At 38.3% G+C, this 25,089-nt stretch overlaps 1 protein-coding gene across 1 annotated transcript in view; it reads right to left on the bottom strand.

Annotated features, from left to right (window-relative positions):
- trim71 (tripartite motif containing 71, E3 ubiquitin protein ligase) overlaps positions 1 to 19,481 on the bottom strand; it is a 29,357-nt gene extending 9,876 nt beyond the window's left edge. Inside the window, exons 1-2 of the mRNA XM_053630633.1 lie at positions 18,727 to 19,481; positions 2,128 to 2,295 (exon numbers count right to left, since the gene is read on the bottom strand). Coding sequence (XP_053486608.1) covers positions 2,128 to 2,295; positions 18,727 to 19,401 — 843 coding nt within the window. The 5' untranslated portion in view covers positions 19,402 to 19,481. The remainder of the gene's footprint in view (positions 1 to 2,127; positions 2,296 to 18,726) is intronic.
- Between the last annotated feature and the right edge of the window lie 5,608 nt (positions 19,482 to 25,089).

Here is a 25,089-nt window from a genome sequence, read left to right as displayed (position 1 = left end):
TACTCCATAGCCCAGACATGTAAAGGAGATGTGAAGATATTCCTGCAGCTCCTTTGATGTTGCTGTAGGTCTCTTGGCAACTTCCCTGGTAAGTTTTTGTCTTATCCATTTGGAGGGACGTCCTGTTCTTGATGAGGTCACTGTGGCGCTCCATTTTCTCCACTTGTTGATGATGGCCTTCATGGTGTTCCAAGTACATCTAATGTTGTGGAATTTTTTTTTGTACCCCTCTCCTGATCGATTCCTTTCAACAGTGAGACCCTGTACAGGCTTTGTAAGCTCCATGTAGAGCATGGCTTCAGCAGTCAGATGAAACCAGGAAGATGTGAAGAAAATTCTACAGAAGCAGCCGGTCTTTATTTTGGGGTTAATCAGAATAATATCATTGATGAGAGCTATTTGATAATTACTTTGGAACATGAGATTGAATGTGACTGGTTCATTCTAAACACAGCCACATCCCCAATTATAAAAGGGAGTGCACACTTATGCAACCAGGTTATTTTCCCCTAAAATGTTTGATTGTTGTTCATCGTGGGGCGGCTGTGGCTCAGGTGGTAGAGCGGGTTGTCCACTAATCGTAGGGTTGGTGGTTCGATTCCCGGCCCGCATGACTCCACATACAGAAGTGTCCGTGGGCAAGACACTGGATCCCAAGTTGCTCCCGATGGCAAGTTAGCGCCTTGCATGGCACCTCTGCTACCACTGGTGTGTGTGAATGGGTGAATGAGACAGTGTAAAGCGCTTTGGATAAAAGCACTATATAAGTGCGCCATACTTAGCAAAAAAAAAAAGAAACGTCCCCTTTTCAGGAGACTGTATTTTAAAGATCATTTTGTAAAATCCAAATAAGCTTTACAGATCTTTATTGAAAATGGTTCAAACAATGTTTTTCATGCTTGTTCAATGAACCATAAACAATTATTGCACATGCACCTGTGGAACAGTCCTTAAGACACTAACAGTTAGCAGGCGGTAGACAATTATGGTCACAGTTACAATACCTTAGGACACTAAAGAGACCTTTCTACTGACTCTGAAAAACACCAGAAGAAAGATGCCTAGGGTTCCTGCTCACCTGCATGAACATGCCATAGGCCTGCTGCAGGGAGGCGTGAGGACTGCAGATGTGGTCAGAGCAATAAACGGCAATGTCTGTAATGTAAGACGTCTAAGACAGTGCTACAGGGAGACAGGAAGGACAGCTGATCGTTCTTGCAGTGGAAAGTTACATGTAACCATGTCCCTGTCCCCCCCCCCCCCCGGATGTGTTCGAGAACGTCCAAATGCCTTGGTGGAAGAGTGGAGTAATATCTCAAAGCAAGAACTGACCAATCTGGTGCAGTCCAAGGGGATGAGATGCACTGTAGTATTAAAGCAGCTGGAGGCCACCACATACTGACTGTTACTTTAGATATTGATTTTTGATTATTTTGATATGAACTGGCATCCCTTCCAGGGTCTATTCCCATTCCCTGGACAGACTCTGGATCCACCACCCTGACCAGGATAAAGAGCTTACTAGAGATGAATAAATGAATAATAAACAGGAGGGTTCGATGTCAAATCTGTAGCATAAGCAAACATCTGTCCACACCAATTCAGCCATCTGTGTAAATAAGGCCAAGTTGTTCCAGTTGTAACTGAACATACACTGCCAGTCAAACGTTACTGAACGTTTCTATTTTTACAGTTTTATTACAGTTTAATCACTATTATGGCCACAGACCAAACACAATGGTACAGAACAGCAGTTAAATAAGGAAACAAATATTTGTGTGACATTAACCGGTCGCCCAGATCGTAATGTACCTCTAAGGTAATTACACTTTAAGGCTAAATCTATTAAATCTATAGATAAAAGACACACAGACAGTGCTAGTATTAACTGCACAACATAAATATGTGCTCTGCTAAAAGTGATGTAGATTCCGGTCTTTTCTAATGAGGGTCAAAAAAGAGAAAAACAGAAATGATTCTACATTCCATATAATAAATCAAATGATAATTTGATAATGACAAACCAACACTATAAAAAAACAAAACAAAAAAAAAGGAACATATAAGAGAACATATACAAAATATATAAAGTGAATAATTACTAGTTGTAAGTGTATGCTGACTAACCTGCACGGCCTGTCGTCCCTGCTGTGCATCTGCAAGCAGCTGGATGGTGAGCGCTCTGGAGTCATGCAGCACGTCCTGCAGGTAGGACACACTGTGGCCCACATGTCTCCCCACACTGCACTCCCTACAGATGGGCACAGAGCAACTCTCGCAGAAAAAACGCAGCACCTGTGAAAAAAACAATGACAGACCATCACCACAACAATCACAATATTTGCCATTAAATCAGCCTGCACTCAGAGCAACATTCACAATGAAATGATGGGGTCCATGCCCCCTGCTCCCTGGGATAGGGTCCAGGCCCATGTGTAGGATAAGTTGTACAGAAAATAGATGGATGGATGAAACGGATTTCAAGTAGAAAGATGATCTGCCTGTTTTAAAGCACCAATCAGCCAAGAGAATATAAAATCTGGAAGTTATTTCGGGAAATAATAGCAAAAATCAACAAATCACAAACGTACAAGTCAGTCTATATGCCATGAAAGCTAATAATACTGACAAAGCAGCCTTATCAGACCAAACATGGTGTACGGGCCACAATGTGGATAGACCTACAGCAAGTGTTCATTCTAATGACAAACCCATACAAGGTCCCTTAAAAACAAAACATTCATTATTGTATATTAGACACAATATTTCTTAATAAGTGATGTTCCCAGAGCAGTGAGAACAAAATTATTTGACAGACTGCATTATTAGAGTATTTACAATTATTATCTTTAATATACAAAAAAAAAATTTAAACTGACAATGTTGATTTGCACATCACTTTGTCATATTATATATCATATAGAGCAACATTAGCTTAAACTAAGAAACATGGAACCTTCTATGCCAACAGTCAAAAGAGAATGAGGGGTAAATGGTAAGTAGTAGTTTTAAATAAATATCATTTTAATAATGCTCTCTGGAATATGATCTTGAGCTACTCAAGAGGGTAAAATTCACACACCTATATAAATATATTCTACAAATGTAAATATATTCTACATTTTTGAAGCTAAATACATACTTTTAATAGATTAGTAATGTGTAAAAACATATCTCTATAATTTTAGAATTAACAAATTACAAACCAAATTACACTGAAAATCTGCTTTTAAAAGGTTCATAAGAATAATACAAAACATATAAATATAAAAAATACCATAACTGAGTACAATTAATTACTTAAGATATTGGTGAAAATTTGCTCAATTTAAGACAAAAATATAAAATAAAATAAAAAATAAAATAATAATAATAATAATAATAATAATAATAATAATAATAAACTGGGATATAAGGGTCATATTTTAAAATTATACACAATGTACCACCACAATCTGTTGTAAGGTCAGTGACTGACTAGTAACACCATAAATTAGTTCTTCCCACGATATTACCTATTTAGATTTAATTTAAGGATAATAATTTAAAAAAGAAAAACAGCCAAAAATCTAACAATATTATCAATTTATACACAAATAATGTCCTGTTTGCGGGAGTGCTGGTTTGCAAACACAGATTGAGCTTATCAGAGCTCAGACAGCGTGCCTGATGTGACACAAAGGGGAGGTCCAACTTCTTTCAAGCACAAAACAGTCATTCCTGCTCTCAGTTTCCTGTGTTCTGATGGCTTGGTGATGGATTGCTCAAGTCCTATTGTCCTGCCATTCATTCATGCCTTTTAAGAATAATTTCATTGTTCTTTAAAGAATGTCCATCCATCAAAAGATTAGATAGTACCATTAAAGCCTTTAGTTCTTTTTCCTTCTGGACCAACATCACAGAATCTGTAAATGTAGGAAATGCTTCTTCACAAATAAATAAATCTGCATTTCAACGCCAACACCACTCACATGCACCTATATTTCACGCTCCTATACAACACTCTCTTAAGAGCCCTTTACACGCTCGCATCTGAATGTAATATCTTTACCAAACGCCTGATCAAACACTAAGTCTCCACTGTCTGCAAGCTGAAGCAGCTGCCAGTAAACTTAGAGCTGTGATTGCACTCAAGTTACCTGCTAGTAGTTGGCCCTCTCCCCGTGGACCAGATGGCCTCACTGTGGCAGTGTGTACAGAGTTCATGTGGAAGTGTTTCCTGGAGGGGGAAAAAAGCCTTCTGGAAGGACACAGAAAGCAGAAAGACCTCCAGAGTTGGAGTGGGAAGTCTAACAAATCCTGAATTACTGTCCATCTGGATGAAGCCACAACAAAGCCTCAGAACAATACAACATGAAAGACAAAGGGAGGCCGCAAAAGCACCAAGCTACGTTGCTGGAGAATAGACTGTGTTTAAATACTGAATAACCATATATAGCCCATTATAGCCAGCACTAAATCTAAACAGTGTACAAAAAAAAAACTTCACTGAAACAGTTAGAAGTGTTGGTGATGTGCGTTATATGCAGAACTGCACTTTATGTACTCAAGTATGCAATTCACATCCTGAAGAGACTGGTGGGTTTTACTACAGACTCCTTTTAGTTTCTAGCTGACCCTTTCAACCTTACACTAAAGCCAATAATCTCAGTCAATATAAATCTTTGTCAAAGCATTCATGTTCCCTCTCTTTGTCTCAGTCATTTACTCATCGTTCTTCCTTTCATACATATCTTCCATACATATCGTCATACTATATTTCGTTTTTAGTATAAACAAACTCATGTGCTGTTATATGAATCGTTCTCTGTTCATATACTGCTGAAAATGACACGAAGAGGCACATGTTAGGTAGCAACAGCTTCTAAATATGTGCCAATTTTATTAGAACCAAAATGTCACGTTCAAAAAATGCAATTATCCCTTAGAACATGTAATGAGGACAAGATATGATGTGTTCTACATCATGATTTCCCCATTGATATCAATAAACAGAAGGAATATCAACTGGTTAGATTACCTAAGAGAGTAAATATCTGCAGGTAATTATTAATATTGTTCCCAGTATGAGAGAAAGCAAGTCTGTGTTTTTGCTGATAATAGACTTCATAGGTCTAAAAGACTGCAGTTATGTTCTACATAAAATGCGAGATTATGGGTAGGTACTGGATAAAGGTCTCATTTTACATAGTAGTAATAAAAACTTCAAAACATAAATTCTAAGAAATAGATACAAACTGTTCACCATGAAGAGTGTTTTCATTGCAAGGTAAACATTTTCATTTTAATATCCAAAGAATGGATACTTTCTTCTTTTATGTTTTATTATGTACACAAATGGACACGTTTTATTTGGTGAAGCCTCAGTTCCACAAATAAATCTTTTTTGTGAAAATGTTGAATACAAAAAATAGTTTCTTAATTTTGATATCTAGTGTTTCAATACTATATACACACACACACACACACACACACACACACACACACACATACATACATACATACACACACACACAAAACTCTCTATCCAAAACTCTCTCTGTTGAGCTGTATGCGTATTCCTGCTGCCCGACATGATGTAGATGCTTGATCCTGACACACTTCTACTGTTGTGGCTCCTCTCACCCTTCAGACCTGCCCAATTCATCCTCATACTACTTCTACCTGGAGCCTCTGCACTGGTGAATCAGCTTCTACTACTGTGGATAGTCACCCTAAAGTTTTACACTTCCCAAAAACAATTTATGCCCAACACTCTCCCTTACATCAGTGAATTCTCTCATTTTTATACTAAACACTCTTGTACCTAGACCGCTGTTGTATTCATAAAGATTGCCTTGTGTCTTTACTCTCAATATACTCATACTGAACATCCTTTCAACACACTCTGTACTGTTTGCCTTTACTCTTCTACAGCTGTACACTGTAATTACATGGAATCTCACAATCCGGAAAATAGGTTACCTTTAGAGTCTGGTTCCTCTTGAGGATTCTTAGTCATGCTGTCCAGGGACATTTATCCTGCCACTGTTGCCGCTGGCATGCTCATTGCAGGATTTATTCATTTAAATCTAAATTTGTATTTCTGTAAAGCTGCATAGTGACAATGTCTATTGTTAAAAGTCCTATACAAATTAAATTGAATCTAAACTGAATCAAATTGCCTTAAACATCTCTACCTTTTTGACATTTCCAATCATTCTTTGACAACAGGAGTATGGATCTATTCAGAGCACTAATCAACAAGTACAAGGAGACACAACTATAAGCGCATCTAAGAGCAGTACATTAGGAGTGGAAAAAATGAGTAGCTTGGTTTAACCTTAATGCCGTTCATACAGGAGTAAATGAAAGTCTGCTTGTTCATGTTCACATGTTCCTCCTTGCAGATTTATTAGACACTTGACCACTCGACCCTGATCTTTAGTGCTCAAAAAGGCAAACATCAAGAACTCCAGTGCTGAAAAAACAACATCGGCAGATTAAAAAAAAAAAAAAAGACCACAAAATCTCAGATACTTATTTAACTTCATGCCACCTGGACAGGGAAATGCAATCAGTGATGTTATAAAGTGCTAAAAAGAGCAAATAATCACCTTCATATACAAATTGTGTTGAAAGCACTTCTTCATTTAATAATTTGTCTACATGACTAAATTATCAATGAATTATTTACACAGGGTTATATAGACTGTTTGCTTAATATATCTACAGACAAGTTAAAGGAAAAGCTAACAAGTGTTTTGGTAAGGTGTACGGCCACCACGAACTACCAGATCAGCTTTAAATGCACTTCAATACAGGAACTGCATTGGAGATTATGATCACCACTCTTCCCTCAAAAAATAAAAATTCCCTCGGTTGGTGTTTTGACGATTGCGTTGAAGCACAGTCTAACACATCAGTCCAAAATCACCCACTGGTGTTCAAGTGGGTTGAGATCTGGCGACTGTGAAGGCCATAGCATATGATTTACATTATTTTCATACTCATCAAGTCATTCATTATGCTCTCATGTCCTGTGGATTGCAATGGCATTTCCATCTAAAAGGACAAGTGGGTCTTTGTCACCCATCTGTATGTATTTACAAGATACAATCTAAGGTTGTGACAAGTTATACAAATCAGTTGGGTATTGTCATGCTGCGAATTGTATAAGTAAGATGGAGTCGGATTTTTTTTTTACCAGTAAGACTTGTGTAGATTTTACAAGATGGGGCTGTTTAAAGATGTTTAAATGTTTTGTACATTCAGCTGGAGAGATCCGTGTGAATCATCAGCTGAAGGTTGATTTGTGTCCAATCCAGTTATCTAGCAGCTGAAAGGTTAACTAACTAATGTGCATAATGTCTGCTGGACAATACAGAATTGGGACTTGGGGCTTTATGTATTTGGGAGTAAATGTATAAACAAATGGTGTCAACGTTATTGTATTTCACATTGTAACAGTAAGAGCTACAATTCTACCAAATGCTTTGCTCAAGACACAGTAATTGCATGAATAATTCGTCTGTCATGGGAAAAACTTAAAGAGTATTACTGATGTAGTGCAGAACCTTTCTGACAGACCGAACATGACAAGCCAAGACAGGACGAACAGCTCAGTCTGCATTAGAGGAACTCTCCAGCTGTAGAAGTTACCCAGGCTGATTCTGCCAGTCCAGATGAGAAAAAAGTGGAACAGGAAGGTTGTGCTACAATACCACACAATGCCAACAAGCACTTTATTCACTGCAAATATTGCGCTACATTACTGTCTCCTGAGCAATAGTGAGCAGCTGAAGTCCAGAAGCAGGAATGAGGGAATGGTAGTCTTTTCTCTGGTCTGAAGTGCCTGATGGAGGAAATCCCCTCATACTTTGAGGATGAAAAGAGAGCCTGGGAGATATTCCAACAAACTAAGCAGGCACGTAATGGTAGAGCTGAAATAACGTATATAGAACATATGGTCTATCCACTATATAATTATTATAGCTTCACTTTCACATCATCAGTCTATAGGTGATAAACCCATTCTGTATACGTTGATGGAAAATATGAGCAGTCAAGAGTCGTATATCTTTCCTGACACCTAGGTCCATTATTTCCAGCATGGAGTCCAACAATGGTGTTAATGTTAAGGCCTATAAGCCTGGTCTATGCTGTTCTACAAAGATCACCCACTAAACACTGACTCTAAATGACCAAAAAAAAACCCCACCAAGTTCATTTTAAACCAAAAAGCAGTAAAAGCCATCTGACGAGAAACAGATAACTTGATAGATAATCACTACAAATGAAATAAGGATTGAGGAACAGCTGGGTGCTGCTGTAAACCTCAATATGACACTTTTTACTGGCATGTGAAACTGGTTTTCAATGTGAACAAAACAAGAAGAGGTAAGTGTTCCACTGCAGGCTGTGGTCTTTGCAGTGGAGGTGTGTGTAGGACTATGGGATTAAAAAAAAAAAAAAAAAAAAAAAAAAAAAAAAAAAAAAAATACATTCCCACCCACTACCTGTAAAAATTATGACCAATCCCAACTACTTTTGCTGTTCTCATTGTTTGCACCTGCCCACACTATTCTAAGGTCTGATGAGCTTAGATGGTTCTATTTCTCAAAAATATAGACAATAAGCAATCTACACTATTATGAACCTGAACAGGATAACGCAGTTAGTGATGATGAATGAAAGAAAACAATAAACGTGTGAGCCTTGTGAGACCTATATAGGCTTTCATGTTAAAGAGCACCTATTATGGTTTTGAAACATGCCTAATTGTTTTACAAGTCTCATACAATAAATTTAAATGCATCCAAGGCCAAAAAACACTTCAATGTGCTCATAATTTACTAATAATTTGCTCAAAGTCACCAACAACTCGTTAAATGATTCGTTCTAAAGGACTCATTCTAAACTAGTCCTTTCAGAGAGCATACTCTGCTCTGATTGGTCAGATGTCCCAGTCTGTTGTGATTGGTCTACCGCTGTTCGCGTGTGTCAAAAAAGGGAAACATCCACTACCATAACGAGTTTCAGCTCCGTCTGTCAGCGAGCTCCAATGGAGACCAGAGGTTAGTACAGAAAGTAAGTCTGGAATTACTAACGACTCATTTCAGCTGTTCAGAATTGGTTCCTTCTTTTGGGAGTCAATAACTCAAGTTTGTCGTGCGCTTTGATTTTCTAAACTTAGCAGACATTTTTACATTCACACACAGCTCTATAACACTGCATAAAAGGTAATATTTGAAAAAACCATAATAGGGGCACTTTAATGAATATGGCTTTTCTGTGTCCCAAGAGCTTCATAGCTGAATGCCTACGCAGAGTCAACAACATCCAGTCCTATAACTTTATTTGTTTAGTGCTGCAGGATATGGATCCTGATGCACACCTCTACTTTGTAGTAAGTTTGTTTTGTAGTTTACTGGAGAGCTTTTTTCTGATATGACGATGTATATTGATATTATTTTTGGTCTGCAATAGAGTTACTCCTGGGTTCACGGCTGAAGTAAAATTCAAAACATTTAAGTGTATCTAATATTTTTTTTATTTCAATAGAGACCAACATATGCAATATGTTCTTTAAATAAATATGGATGGCTATTCCTCTGAAGTTCTGTGGCAAACCACACAAATCAACAAAAACCGTGACTGCTCTTTAATAATCCCTCTCCAGAAAACACCATTCACAGCCCCATTCACACACACAAACACACAGGCCTGGGCTCAAAGGAAGAGACATAACCACATCCCCCACTGCGTTAATAAGGTCAATTTACAATACCCGAGTATACAAACACCTTGTCTGGAAAGCTACAGAATTAAGGGTTGTTTTTTTACATAAAATATTGAATTCCAATGCATTAGATGAAACACTATTAATCCAAATCTGTAGATCTATGAGATCAGAGAGCACTTCAGAGGAAATCCTCTGAATTGGAATCAGATGCTCTTTCACTCACTCTTGCACTCACATGCCTGCACTCTCACTCTCTCACAGGGAGGTGGCTGCCCACTTACATGACCTCACTGGCTGTTCATAAGAGGCCAAACAACGTTCCAGCGTGCACACGCACACGTGTGTACACGTGTGTGTGTACAGCCCTATAGACCCAGCAGTAGCTGTCTTGGTCCAGCTGCATACCTCCTTCCAGAACTCCATTCAGAAATCTAGAGAGAAACTCTGAAACTCAACCCAAAACTGGACTGAGAATCTACAAGCAGACAAAATACATTTGAGCAGAAGATACCTGTAAGTGTCCACAGCCAGATTGTTTTAAATTAATGTTTTACAGAGACAGATAGACTGATGTACTTCACTCATCCCCCAAAAGAGAAACTACACTACAATAGCTGAAGAACACAGGACATAAACTAGAGTATAAATACACCTAAATGCACATTCTGCACGTTTACATATACACAGCAGTTATGGCATCAGTTCACAAACAAGACAACCTGCATAAACACATCATTGGCTTTTCATTTGGTGTGTGGGAGATGTGAGGTTAGAGGTTTAGCGTGAATGAAAATGAAAGAAAAAAAAAAATCAAGCAATACACCATCAGGTCTATGCAAGTGAATGATAATTAATTTAAATTGACATTCTGTCTTATTGTCTATTCAGAGGGACAGAGGGCAGGATAGTACACGAGGAAGCTTCCATCTTGTGAAACCTGACAGCAGTAGACCTTGGTGGATGTGGTGGTTAAGAGTTCTCCTGGATATCAATTCATGGAGCGGACATGCAGAATTGTTTTCCAAACCTGCTACCATTCTCTTCTCGATCACTTCATCCAGTGACTTCAGACTAGTTTATTGAAGTGCTTTGCCTCAAAGTGAGTATTAATCCCATTCAATAATAAACAATTCACTGGCTGAATCCCTGAAGCAAGACAATGAGATTGTATAAAGGGCTCTGGTCATGCACTTAAGTGTTATCTCCTCCTTTAACACTATTAGATGCTCAGACGCTTAATGCAAACTTATACCTAATGGCTACAGACACAACAGCTCCAAGAACATGACCTCTAAAGAAGTGAAAGTGAGGGAAGCAAAAGGGGCTGAATCTCATAATCCACCATGTCAAAACCATGTCTAATACTCACCTAATTAAAACCACAATCCAAAGAGTGAGGCTGGTAGCATGTTTAACTCCTACAGTTTATAGAACTCTAAATGCTTCAAATACCGTACATATTATTTACACTACTCATAAAGAATGGGCATACAAAGCAAGGTCATTGTATTTTTGGGAGTAATCAGTCTCAGCCTGAGACTCATTGCCCCACAAGATAATGTGTCTGAGTACACAGGTTAAAACACTATTTATATGCACTATTTAGTTGTTCCACAAGGTGGCAGCAATCACCCAGGACTGTTGATTGTTAAGGTAGTTGAAGAAAAAATGGAATAAACGGAAGAGACGGAAACAAGTGCCGGTTAGAAAGTACCCATATTTGTATAATTCTAGCCTTAAAGAGTATAAGGATTTGTATATGGTGCTAATCGTGGTGAGAGATTGCCCAAGCATTGTTCTTCTTGTTGTTGTGATTCTTCTTCGTTGTCGTCCTTCACGTCAGAAGACCTGCTTTACTGCTCTGTACTGACTCTCGTAGGCCAGGAGGGGTAGTGCACGTTGTCGTAATGCGCATGCGTCCTCCGCCTTTGTACGTGGACATGTCGAATGGCGTATACTTTGAAATGCTATGTGTACGACTGTGCGCATATGCTAGCGTACGCTAAAAAAAAAAGGAAGTATACCAGCTCTTTTATGCCGCAAGATATGGTCACAGTAATAATAATAAAAAATAAAAATGTATATTTTATATATATATATTTTTTTATATATATATATATATATATATATATATATATATAAACACAGAAAAGATGTGTGTGAAGCACCAGTTAGTAAATGAGAATCTCTGTGTTTCAGATTGAAAGGTCCGTGGTTAGTCATTTCCCATGTTGGTCAAATTGCCTCTTCCTGTGAGAGCATGCAGTTCTTGGCGACATTTATAGATGAAACACACCAGACTCTGAGTAAGGTAGAGGTCTGGCTTCCGAGACTAGGAAATAATAAAACTAATAAAATCCAAATGTCTAGAAATTGCCTCCAAATATGTGTTATTTATTACGTTAAGTACAAGTGTGACATATTTGCAGCCACGTGAACCAGTAAATTTATTTAGTAAATTTTTAAACTAATGTGAAATGATAGCTTGACAGAACGAAGTACGTTCTATCTGGGAGTGTCTGTAGGCATCAATCTACAGAGAGTCCCCCTCAATGTGTTGACCAGTCCACATTCCTCTCCAAGGACCGACTCCATCAGAGAAAACCGTTTCAGGGAAATACTCTCATACCAGACAGATTAGGTTCTTGGTTCCTTCAGAGTTTGGTTTGTTTAAAGTATGGCCTGCCAGATTCTGTATCAAAGAGGAGTGCACATGAAAATGGTTAAAAAAAGAGCAGCACAGGGATATGGAGTCACTAGAACAGGGTCATAAAAGGCATGCTCAAAGGCTTTTCAGGACTGCTTTTACACAACCCCCTGCCAGAAACCGGAGCCTTGCCATGAGGAGCTCTCACAGCAACCATGAGATCAAGTTAAAGAGTGCTTGGACTACTTAGACTGACAGCACAAATGATTGGTAATCTCTCACAGTAATGGATATCCTAAGCTTATATTTAGTGTGTTGGAATTTCTGCCACGATCTGTACGTTTTTGTTGTTATTCTATTTGAAGCTTAATTAACACTAATTGTTTTCAATGCTAGCTATGTAGCAGTAGAGGAGGAACAGTTTAAAGTTTCCTGTCCAAAACTCCCATTGAGCTTTTCTTTGTGGTGCTGTTTCCGTCCTGAGATTGTAACCTACGTTTGCACTAGCAAGTTGCACATCTTGCTTGCAGTTTGTCTCTTGTGGGTGTGCACTGTCCTTCCAAGCTTTATTTTACTTCTTAATGCATATATACACATTTAATGAGATGATGTATATATGATGAGGGAGAAAGAAAAAAAATAATATATATATATATATATATATATATATATATATATATATATATATATATATATATATATATATAATTTTTTTCTTTCTGTTTTGTGGTCAGTGGTCATTTTGTTGCTCGCTCTTATGAATGTAGGGTTAGAACACAGTGACATCAGCATCACTTCTAATAGTCTAATATTTCAACAATTTCATCCAACATGTGTTCCTACATTTAAAACAATTTTAAAATGTCCTTTTTTAGATGATGTTTTAAAGCAAATGTCTAGCTAACAGCCAGGCTCTCATATCATAACAGTTACATTAAACACTATCCTCCCATAATGATGCACAATAATATGCTCATACTGCATCCAGGGAATAAGCATACAGTATATTTATCAGTAGGTTAACTAGCAGCAGTGGTTCACATTTGTATGGTCTTACTGTTGTTAGTAATTTGGTACCTTGACAGTGCACTGATATCTGATGCAGTACTAGACTATAGATAAGATTTTAATATTCACACTTGCAGGTTTTCAAACAGCTGTCTGTGATGTTATATTTATCAGACTGGATACTGTAGAATACTCGCACAAACCTGCCACACATTCTACTCTGCCTTGTCCTTCAACCACTATTACCTGTTTGCTTTGGCCTAACCACCACCTGAAACTGCATCATCCAGATCTAAAGATTAGAGATTAACTACAATCTGCTCTCAGTGACAGACCTCTTGCTCAGACAAGCAAAAAGATAGTAAGTTAGCAATCCACGGCATCCATCTCACTAATTACCAGTCCCTTCCTTCAGGCATGAACACTAACTGGCAAAACAAGATGTTTGAGACGCACAGACCACGAACCGTGTGTAATAACTGATTGTACAAAACACCTGCACCTGCTTACTGCTACCTATTGAGTGACTAAGAGCTAGTCCTCGTTGATGATTTTCACTATGCTAGATTCTGTGCAGTACCATTTCTGCTGTAACCTGAATGCGCTCCATAATACACACACATAGTAATGACAGGACTTACTGTCTGAGCTGTACATACTGTACCAGCTGAATGTCCTACATGGAGCAAAAAATTTGGTGAGCTTTAATATTTGCAAAGTTAGCTAATTCATTTAACTTTCTTTCTGCTTGTTATATTAGCATCTGACTTGAGCAACAGCCAATTTAAATTCCACAAGAAAATCTTATATGAGCAATACAATTCAGATTCAAGACTGTTGTACTAGTTAAAGGCCAAGTGTTATTAATTTGTCCTTTTTTATTGTGATGTTTACACAAAACATTTAACCCCAAAGCAAGTCAAAATGAACTCAAAGATCTCAAAAGCACATCAGATTTTTTTTGATTTCCGAAATGTAAACTAAGCGCCGAGTTGGACGACAAGGCTCACCAAGACCGCACTAGATTCTGTTTTGTTTGCTCGGACTGCAGTCAGCTGGTCAGAGGTGTAAACTGAGCTCACAAAACATTACTTTCAAACATGAAGCAAAAGTAAATGCACAAACAAGCTTCAGGGGTGACAACATTTTTGTTTGACAAGTAGTGAGAGACAATGCGCACAAACTTGGTTTGCTTTTGCTTGCTTTGGGCTACACCCATGCTTGAAAGTCAAATTTTTTTAAACTTCTTAAAGGTGCGGAGGTTTTAAAGTTTGACCCTTCAAGCTCTGCTATCACTGATGTTGTGGAGTAAAGTGCAACGCTTCATGAGCCTCTGCCGCTTGTTACTTGTTACGACAGTAGAAGCTAGCTGGCTAACATTAGCTGGTGTGTTAAAAAAATAAAATAATAATAATTAATTAATAATACAAAAAAACCCAACCAGGAATGTGTCTTGTTCTTCACTGTCATCTAGCTAGCTAACATTTACCTTGTTACGGTTTGCCCGTCTCGATTCTCTCATAATGGACACCAACAGCACATTAATCCACCTGAACGTAAGCAGTGACATTAGTACACTATGTGGAAATGTACAACTAATTTTCCACAACAAGCCAAATCAAATGGTTTGAGTCATAGCATTTTATGACATGAATACACACAATCTTGTCCAGTAAATAAATTAATGCATGCATCGCTAAGAGATAATCATTAAACAGCAGGTATATCCCTCCATGCCTGCTTCAAATAGCTGACTATATGGTGGTCCTTTATCACTAATAGACAATAAATCAGGGTGTCAAACTGAAATTCCAACCAGGCCACATGAGTCGTTCTCTTAAGCCTCTGAAAGTTTTGTCATGTCCGCTGAGGATGCCACTGACTCTACTGTAGTAACCGTTTCAAACTAGGAACTGGAATTTTATGTGGAGAACACATGAGTGGAGTGATACACACAGTGAAATGTGTTTGTATAACCAGCACTGAAATACAAGCTAACTGGTACAAGCCAGTTTTTACCCGACAAAAGGTCGCATGGATTCTGACCTCTGACCTGGTGTTCATACACTGCAACCCATTACCAGGGGAAAAGAAATTACACAGAGAGAGAGAGAGAGAGAGAGAGAGAGAGAGAGAGAGAGAGAGAGAGAGAGAGAGAGAGACAGAAAGAGAGAGAGAGAGAGAGAGAGAGAGACAGAGGGAAACACACACACAGGGACACACACACACACACACACACACACACACACACACACACACACACACAGGGACACACAGGGACACTCACACATACACACAGGGACACTCACACATACACACAGGGACACTCACACATACACACAGGGACACTCACACATACACACAGGGACACTCACAGAATAGGCAGAGTAGGAATGTAAAAGACTGCTAATGGTCAGTTGTGCTCACTCTTACCAGACTACAGGCTGCACTAAACCAGCAAACCCAAACACAGCACCACATTCCTTTCTTTATGGCACCATTTCAAACACGAACACTTTCAATGGTTTAGGGGGAAAAAATAAAAAATTCAATTTCTTCTGATACAGGATACGAGTCAAATTAAATGGAAAGGAATAGTAATTTACAACTTTTGAATGGTTAACTCTGTTATTTAAGTATCTTATTCTTTAAACTAGCATATAAAGTAGAGCCAGCAGAAAATGAAGCAGGGTCAAGAACACGTGCCTCTTTGTTCTGTGGGAAATGTTACATAATAGACAAGCTTCTGTCACACTCATTAATGACAGAAATTAAAATATTCTAAACAGGGTAGATTTTTTTTTAAGTGAGAGATAAGACAGGAGCAGAGCTAAAGAGAAGACAGCATAAAGAGACTGTGTGGTGTGTGTGTGTGTGTGTATAGATGAAGAGAGTATACGATATCTGCATTGCTTCTGGAAATCATCATCATCACTCTACTGCAGCAAAAAAGGATCTGACTGTTTACAGAAATGATTTCAGACTTCACCCAGACCTATCCTCTGCTCATGCAAACACACTTCATTTCCTTCCATATAATGATATAGAGGTGCATCCGTCCTACATACTGTCTCCCAGTGAGAGGATTTCTTTATTTTACACCAATACCTGCTTATCCACTACAGTTGCTGAGAATACACAACCTGCACATTTCTGTGTCTTCTTTCATGTTCCAATAAGCTTTATAATTAGCTGAGAATTAGCTCAAATGCTCCAAGAAGCCTGAAGGCAAGATGATTACCTTGTGTGTTAGATTAGAAAAAACATGGAATCGTTCAAATTAATATTAGGAAACTAAAATTGATGGGGGAAATATTTGATTCTTAGATGAATTACAATTCTCTCTTGAAAGATTCAATGCACAAAGACATAAAACTGTTATAATGTTACACTGGCACAAACACAACACACATTAATGGTACTGCTAAAAACCACCATCACATATTTGTTTCACATTTTCATATATTCACTCAGAAATATGTAGCTAGATTTTACATTTCAAATAGTATTATTACAGGAAGAGCACAATTCAAACATCACTAATGGAACTATGCTAAAATATATTATTTTATATAAAAAAAAAAAAACCCAAAAAACTAAATTTAATAAAAACAGCTACCATTAGTTTTACAGATGAAATCACAATATATTAACTGGACTGTTCATAAAGTCCCGCAATGGATATATCCTGCTGGTTTAGAGATAAGAGGTGTGATTTAATTGATTTCTCTTAAAGATTTCTGTTCAATCAAATTAACTACAAAGACATAATAGAGTAGGATGAGAGGCACACTTTCTTTACCCCCCCATGATGCTCAGGTCATTTCAAACTAGGGATGTCACCAAGAGAGAACTGAATAAGCAATTCCCAATCAACTGAATTCACAGTCTTTTTACTGGTATTTGCTCAAGGACACAACAACCGCAATCCGAGCAAAAACAGATATTAGACAATACGGACTCTCAGCCTGAACCTAGGGGTGGGGACATGACAAAAATTATTATAATCACTATTCTTGAAGGCATATAATACACAATGCACATTATGCATCACGAAAGGCAGGTTTGGTCACAAAACCCCAGCATTACATTAGTGTTGCATCCAAAAAAAAAAATAATTTAATGTCCATAAATATATATTTATTTGTATTTTTTAATAACTTTTTATTTAAAAAATAAATAAAAACACTGAAAATGAATGGGGTGTAAAGTTAAATTTGGATGCACTTCTGCAACACAATCTAACCTAACCCTTGTCTATTAAAATATGTACAGCTCAGAAAGTGATTCTTAATCTAAAATATGTATCATTTAACTGATCATTACAGTAGGCATTCAATTAAAATGGAAAGCTCAGCCTGTGGTTTATGATGGTTTAGTCAGGATTGCTAATAATACAACACTTCGACAGAGCAAAGCACACTCAGGGTTTGTTTAACAGATAGTGGAATTAATGCATCAGCAGAATAGCAGAAAAACTGTGTGATATGATGGGTCACCTGAGCTCTGCTGGTAAAGTAAATCCAATAATAAAAAAAAAAAAAGAGTATACAAACACAACATTCAGCTAATATTATGTTTTAAAATCGGTGCAGGGTTTTTATTAAAGCAGTTATCAAAATGATAAATCATTTTGATAACTGCTTTAATAAAAATCTGTTGATTTTTTGCGAGGCAATGAGTAAAAGTGTACTGTATAAATTATGTGAAAGCAGGTATCTAATAAGGTATTGCTGCAGAAGAAAGTATTGAAGTATACTGTATACATGACCTCAGTAGTATTGATTTCCTGATCCTGGTACTATACTCCTCCTTGATTAAATCCCCCCCAAAAAAATCTCTGTTGCCTTTTTGACAGAGCTGTAGGTACATTACAGAGTCAAATACAGACCAAGCTTATAATCCATAAACTTGCATGGAGCCACTTGATATATTGATTCCACAGTATTTATGTAACAGTGAGAAGATCCTTCACCTTTCCTTCCACATATTGCTTGCAATACTATTTCTACCAGACTGCTCTAACATTTAATTGTGACTGTCTAAAAGCTGCAGTGATTAGTACTTGGTCAATGATCCAGTGGGACCTGTACTGAAATTGGGTGTGAAATTGGAAACACTAAATGGTGTACACACAGTGACTCGTGGCCTAAACTAATCTACTATTAATCATGGATGCACACTACAATAGTGTAGCACATGAAGAGGCGAATTGATGAGTTGAGACATGTACGTATGTGTGTGTGATGTAAACAGAGTACAAGAGCACTACTGGGAAATGTTGGCCTATGAGTGAATGATTGCAGCTTGAGTGCTACCTAAAACGATGTGCATTTCAAGGACTCACCGTATTGTTGTGCTGTTGACAGTAGTCCATTCGGTCCTGGAAAACCGGAAGCAGTGAGAAGTTGTGAAACGCCTGGGAGAGGCTGAGCGTAGTGCCGTGGCTCCCGGTGCGTGCTGGCATGTGCAGGTTCTCCGCCAGGCTTTCAATGAAGTGGTCTTTGGTGAGACGGACGCGCTGGTGCGCGCGCACGCAGTTGTCGCACAGGTACTCCTGGCAATCGAGGCAGTGCGAGCTCGCGCCGTTCCCTTCATCGCACGAGCTGCACTGCGGCTCCGAGAGCACGTGCTGAGCACGGAGAAGACCCCCGCTGCCTATGCAGCTGCTCGTGCCCTGATCCTCGGCGGACACCACCACGTCCAGCAAGTTGCTGAACAGGAAGTTGGACGACGGCAGCGCGTCCACGCCCGACTCGGACATGGGTACTTTTTGGTCGCAAGTGGGGCAGCGTAGCTTGAGCGGGTCTCCGTTGCTCCTCAGGCTCTCCAGGCACGACCTGCAGAAGGCGTGCAGGCACGGCAGGACGTGCAGTCTTCGTGTGGACGAGGTAGTAGACGAGTTGGAGGTCTGCGATGACGAGGAGGAGGTAGATGAACTGGAGGAGATCGGAGCAGAGGAGCCACACAGCTCCTTACACAGCGGACACGTCTGCACTTCGGAATCGGGGAACGATGCCATTTGGGGCGAGAAAGGGCTTAGTGTAAAGTCATGAGCGGCGCGTCGATTCGGCCCCGAGTATTCCGCGTAAATTAGATCATCGCAGAGCACATACAGTCTACCTTTCGTCGAAATGAAATCACTAAACGTGATAATGTTTAAGACTGATAGATTTAAGATCGTATCTCGCTTCAATTAAACTCCAAAAATTGGCAAAGTTGAGAACTAAGTAGCTGCCTGTAATACCTTTAACGCACCAGGAGAAGCAAGCCGCGACTTTGCGTAAAAGCGCATAACACAGTGCGTGCTACGTGTTTTTGTTTTGTTTTGTTTTGTTTTGTTTGTTTGTTTTACCCCCTTGTCATGTTAGAGCCTTGAGCTATGGGGCATTAAAGTTATTGCGAAACGTGAAACGCGCTGCGAGCTCCCTGCTCCGATCCTCCCCCACCGCCGCATGACTCTCCGGGCCGCGCGCTCAGCACAGCGTCGCCTCTACTGCGGCCCCAACGCACATGTCTTCGTTTCCCACCATACGCATGCTCATTCCCAGTCCTCCATTTCTTATTTTTGTTGTTGTTGTTGTATGTCGTTCGTGTCGGCGTGTGACGCTAAGAGATTAAATAATTCACAGAAGTGTGTCACATGTAGCTCCTGGCCCCTGCGGGATCTTCTTACTGCGCCCGAGTCACGGTCTGAAATAAATAATAATAATAATAATAATAATAATAATAATAATAATAACAGCCTAAGGAATGCTTTTCACTCCGAAATCAAACTCTCAGCCCTGGTCCTTTGTTGTTGTTGAGTGAAACAGCTGAACCTACCGTTTCAGACGGACACGGCGCAGCCCAGAGCGTGTGTTTTTTCCAGAGGTTTCCCGTGACTACTCGACAGAAGAATATCGCAGCCCATTTGCCTCGCGCTGCGGAGAACCGGGGCGAGGTAGCTCACTTCCGCATTCCTGCTTCTCCACACCGAGCACAGTTGACGCCGTGCAAATCTGCACGCATTTCGGTCAATTTTCTGTCCGCGTTACATGAATTAAAGAGCATTATCGAGCGAATGCCTCCGAAACTGAGATACGAGTACACTTCCGCTTGGCCACAAGGGGGCGAGGCTTAAGTGACGTGGGGGGATGGGCATCGCATCAACCAATAGCAGAGAGCCTCACTGCTTCTGTACGGCCTATTGCTGTTTCACTCAGTGTTTAATGTAAATTAGAAATTACTGCGCGGTGTTGATTTTCTGTACTGGAGTGTAAAGCAGCTCGGGTTTTTATGTACGCGGTTAACTGTTAATCACGTGATAAAGATTCTACTGATTAGTAGATTAATATTAATATGTACCCTTTACTCCTAGAATTTACTTAAAGGTTCTTTGGTTAATGATTATTGCTTTCCAGTTAGGATCTACTTGGACCCTTACCTGAAAGGAAGCCATATGGTGTAGGATTTAACATAAAACCTTAAAGGGTTTCCCCACAAATGAATAAACCAAAGAACCCTTTATGGTGCTGAATGAAATGTTTTTTTTTTCTCTCTCAGAAATAAAGGTGCCAAATTGCACCTTTCTTTTTTTCTGGGGTGGTACCATTAAGGGTACATTGTTTGTACCTTTAGTATGTATGTATCATTTACCTGGGGAAGTGTGTTTTGTGCCTTTAGCTTTTAGAAGGTAGAAGTACACCCCCAATTCCAAAAAAGTTGGGATGCTGGGTAAACGTAAATAAATGTAGATAAAAAAAGAATGCAATGATTTGCAAATCTCATAAACCCATGTGTTATTCACAATAGAACATAGAAAACAGAAAATATTTCAAACTTATTTTTTTTTCTTAAAATGGTACATTTCCTTAGTTTAAACATTTGATATGTTTTCTATCTTCTATTGTGTTTAACATATAGGTTCATGAGATTTGCACATCAGTGCATTCTGTTCTTATGTACATTTATTTACGTTTAACCCAACGTCCCAACTTTTTGGAACTGGGGTTGTATATTAATATTCCTTAAGGTTCAATTATGTACCATAAATTGATGTTTAATGTATACTATTTAAGATATACTATAACTTTTCAAGGTGAAAGATAATATAGTAAAGTTACAAAAGATACAAGGAGACAAGAGACCAGGGAAAGTCCAATTTGGTATCTGTTATGTGTCAGTCCATTCTTTGGAATTTCAGAAACACATGATTCATTTGGTCATTCAAAACCCCCAGCACTAAAACCTAGAGTTGGTCTCACTCCTTTGTAATTCTACATTGATGGTCCCTTCTGTAAAAGATAGCTACCACATGGAGGAGTGACTTTAGAGCTCATTTACAGGCTCCCAGGATGGGGTGATGTCACGGCTTTGGTGGCAGAGGAAGGAGCTTCACAGTGGGGTTTACACTCCAGATGCGTGCTGCCCATTAAAGCTGTGAGACGCCCAGCTGAATGACGGGACCTTGTAAAAGACCCTTTGACCCCCATTATTGAGGGTTGGATTAAGGCTAGTGAAGGCTGGCCACTCATGGCTCCAAGCTTCTCTGGCCATCCCAAGGACATCTCATTGATCTTCATGAGGAAACGCTGGGGGTAGGGCAGGGGCCCACTCGGCATAATTCAGTAAACCAGGGAAGGGCCATGTCACATAGTGGAAATGACCACAGGCAATGTGGACAGGGGGTTGTGTGTATAATGAGGAACTGGTTCTTTCTTCAGCACAGGAAATAGGCAGTCCTTTTGAATGTCATTTTCACTTAGCACCTATGGAGGATAATGCTGTGAAAGTCAGTGGGCATTTTGGAAATGTATAAGACAGTGTGGTATCCAAAAGCACCTGAAACCTTTAATATAAAGATATTATCCAATTAATTATTATAAAGTCATTAGGTATTGTTTGAAATCTTTTGTGATTTAAAAAAAATAATAATGTACTCGTATCATTACGTTGTCAAAGGGTACATTACACAACACAAACGTGCATTATATTGGAATGGGATTGTAGTGAGATGTTACATAATCTGTGTGCAAGTGTTCAGATGTGATCCATGTGAATAAGCTGCTGTAGTGTGATTCTCAGAAGCATCAGCAGTTTTCCCTTAGGGAGCAGGATCAACCATGTGCTACATTTACATTCATTTAGGTTAACTGAAGCTTTTGTCTAAGATGGCTCACAGTGGGTGCACTCTCATTGATTTACATTGCATCTTCTCAGGGGAGCAGAAACACAATTTTTTCCATCAGTCTGTCTTGGACTAATTATCACAAAGCTTTAGTATATTTAGGATGGATTATGTATTATGAATATAATACATAATATAAAACGTTCTGTTTTAACTTAATACATGAATATGTATTTAAAAAATGAATGAATGAATGAATATTTTTCATTCATTCATTTTTTAAATGAATTCTTCTATTCATCAATAACAAAAAATGAATTGTACATTTAAAAAACAAATAAAATGTATTGCTTTTCTACACTTCTAGTTTTTTTTCTTTCCAGTTGGTAAACAGGTTCTGTTGTTAGTCATTAGATTTTATATATTCACATAACATATTGGTTTCCTATCCCTGTTAATAATAACAAAGCAAATAAGACCATAATAACAAATAATAATAATAATAATAATAATAATAACTAATAATAATAATAATAACAAAGCAAATAAATCCATTATTCTTAAGGTTACTATGTTGTATGTCCAGTGCTCTTTCATTTTAAATCCAACAGTTCACTTGTTCAAATTCTAATGAAAATTAAAGTCATTTGAAGTTAAACCTTGCTTTAAGAATTAGATTAAGAACAAAGCAGTTACTGCTCAGATACATAATTTTTCCTTTCCTTATGAACACATTCTTAAGTGGGTCATAAAACAGCAGCCAATAAAAGAAAAACAATAACCTATAAATCTGTCCACCTTTCTGGGAACAAAAGTCAGAGAGAAAATGAACACAGAGGGCCGAGGTGAACTTCACTCATTTGTGAGATACTTACTATGAGTTGGCACAAGTTCAATGTTTATCATATTTTTATCTAGCACATTACTGTGTCCTGACAAATGAAGCAGGAAGCACAGAACAGCAGGACAGAGACAGACACTATTATATATTACCACAATCAACAGAAAAAAAAACAGGAATACTGACTGCATATCATTCATGTTTTCCTCAATTCTTTTATTAGTCAAGTATTTTTAGGACAGTATACTAAAATACAAAAGTACATGGTCTGAGATATATGTATGTGCAACATTCACATGATTTAAAAAGTCACTGATTTTCAGTCCTACTGTGCGTATGCTGCACTTTATATTTAATTATAAAAATAACATTGACACCAAACAGTAACAATAACAAAGGTGACTATAACACTGCTGAGACAGTGAATAAATGTACGTTATACAGGCTGATGGTAGATCGGAGTAAAATAAACAGATGAAACAATTTCAGTGTGTATAAATGTCTATGTAATTCTGTGTGTCTGTTAATATGTGTGTATGTGCCTGTAAGAAGTTCCTGCACTCCAGCTAGGAGAGTTATCTTTCAGTTTTCCCAGGTTTATTGTTGTTTTGCTGTATGATCTTGACCGTTATTGAAAGTGGTGCCTCAGTTCTCCTCACTATCTGCCAGTGCAGTTAGTGTAGCCAGCACTAGTGCTTTCTGACTGTGTTACACAAGAGAGTCTCTGCTTGTGATGCGATTAGTGTTTTCAATATGCAGAACAAAATTAGATATTTAATAACTGAGCATCATGGGGGATTTGGGAAAGCATTAGGAACCGTAATAGATCATTTGTGGTGTCCAGATTAGCTGAAAGCCGGCAGTCTCTCCCAAGCTTCTCTAAAGTTTTGATTTTTAGATTTTTTTTTCCCTTTTTCCCCATTTCAGTTCATGGTTATGTTTTCTCTAGTGATAGTTCTGTGCAAAGCATGTTACTGGCATGATTAATTTTGTTTCCTTGCTAAAGTTCACACGACTCATTTCATGCATAAAGAACTTAATATTCATTTAAAATGTAACAAGCCACGTCGCTTGTGTGTGCAATGTTAAGGAAACACAAAAAATGCACACTAATTGGTAAGAGGTGACTCAGAACACTGCACCAATAAGTTGCCATTTCCTCTGTAATTCAATGAAGCTTAGGACTATATATTGGTTATATATAAGCTCTCATCAGTAAATGTGTAAATCCGTGCCATCCTGTGTTTTTGTTGTGTGCAAAATTATCTAGGAAAAAAATATTCTTGCGATGCCAATAGTTGCAGTGCCCGCCACTAATATTGGCACCTTTGGTAAATATGACCAAAGAAGGCTGTGAAAATTTTTTTATTGTTTAACCTTTTGATCTCTTGTTAAAAAAATTCACAAAAATACTTTGCTTTCATGGATATCAAACAATTGCAAACAAAACACAGGTTTATATATATATTTTTAAATGATATCTTTGTTAAATATAGGTGTGCAACAATTATTGTCACCCCTATGAACTCATATAAGAAAATATATTTGAAGTAAATACCCGGTGATATTTGACATTTTATTTAGTACACCTGGGTGACTCGGAACAGGAAATTGTTCAAGCATTACTTCTGGTTTCACAGGGGTATAAATATGAGGTAACACCTAGGCCAAATTCCCTTAGTTATTCATAAAAATGGGTAAGGAATATAGCTGTGATGTGCAGCAAAAGGTTGTTGAGCTTCACAAAATGGGAAGTGTCT

The sequence above is a fragment of the Ictalurus furcatus genome, chromosome 1 (assembly GCF_023375685.1).
Source record: "Ictalurus furcatus strain D&B chromosome 1, Billie_1.0, whole genome shotgun sequence".
NCBI lineage: Eukaryota > Metazoa > Chordata > Actinopteri > Siluriformes > Ictaluridae > Ictalurus > Ictalurus furcatus.
The sequence above is the reverse complement of the archived record's forward strand: the minus strand, read 5'-3'. Positions and strand labels throughout refer to the sequence as shown.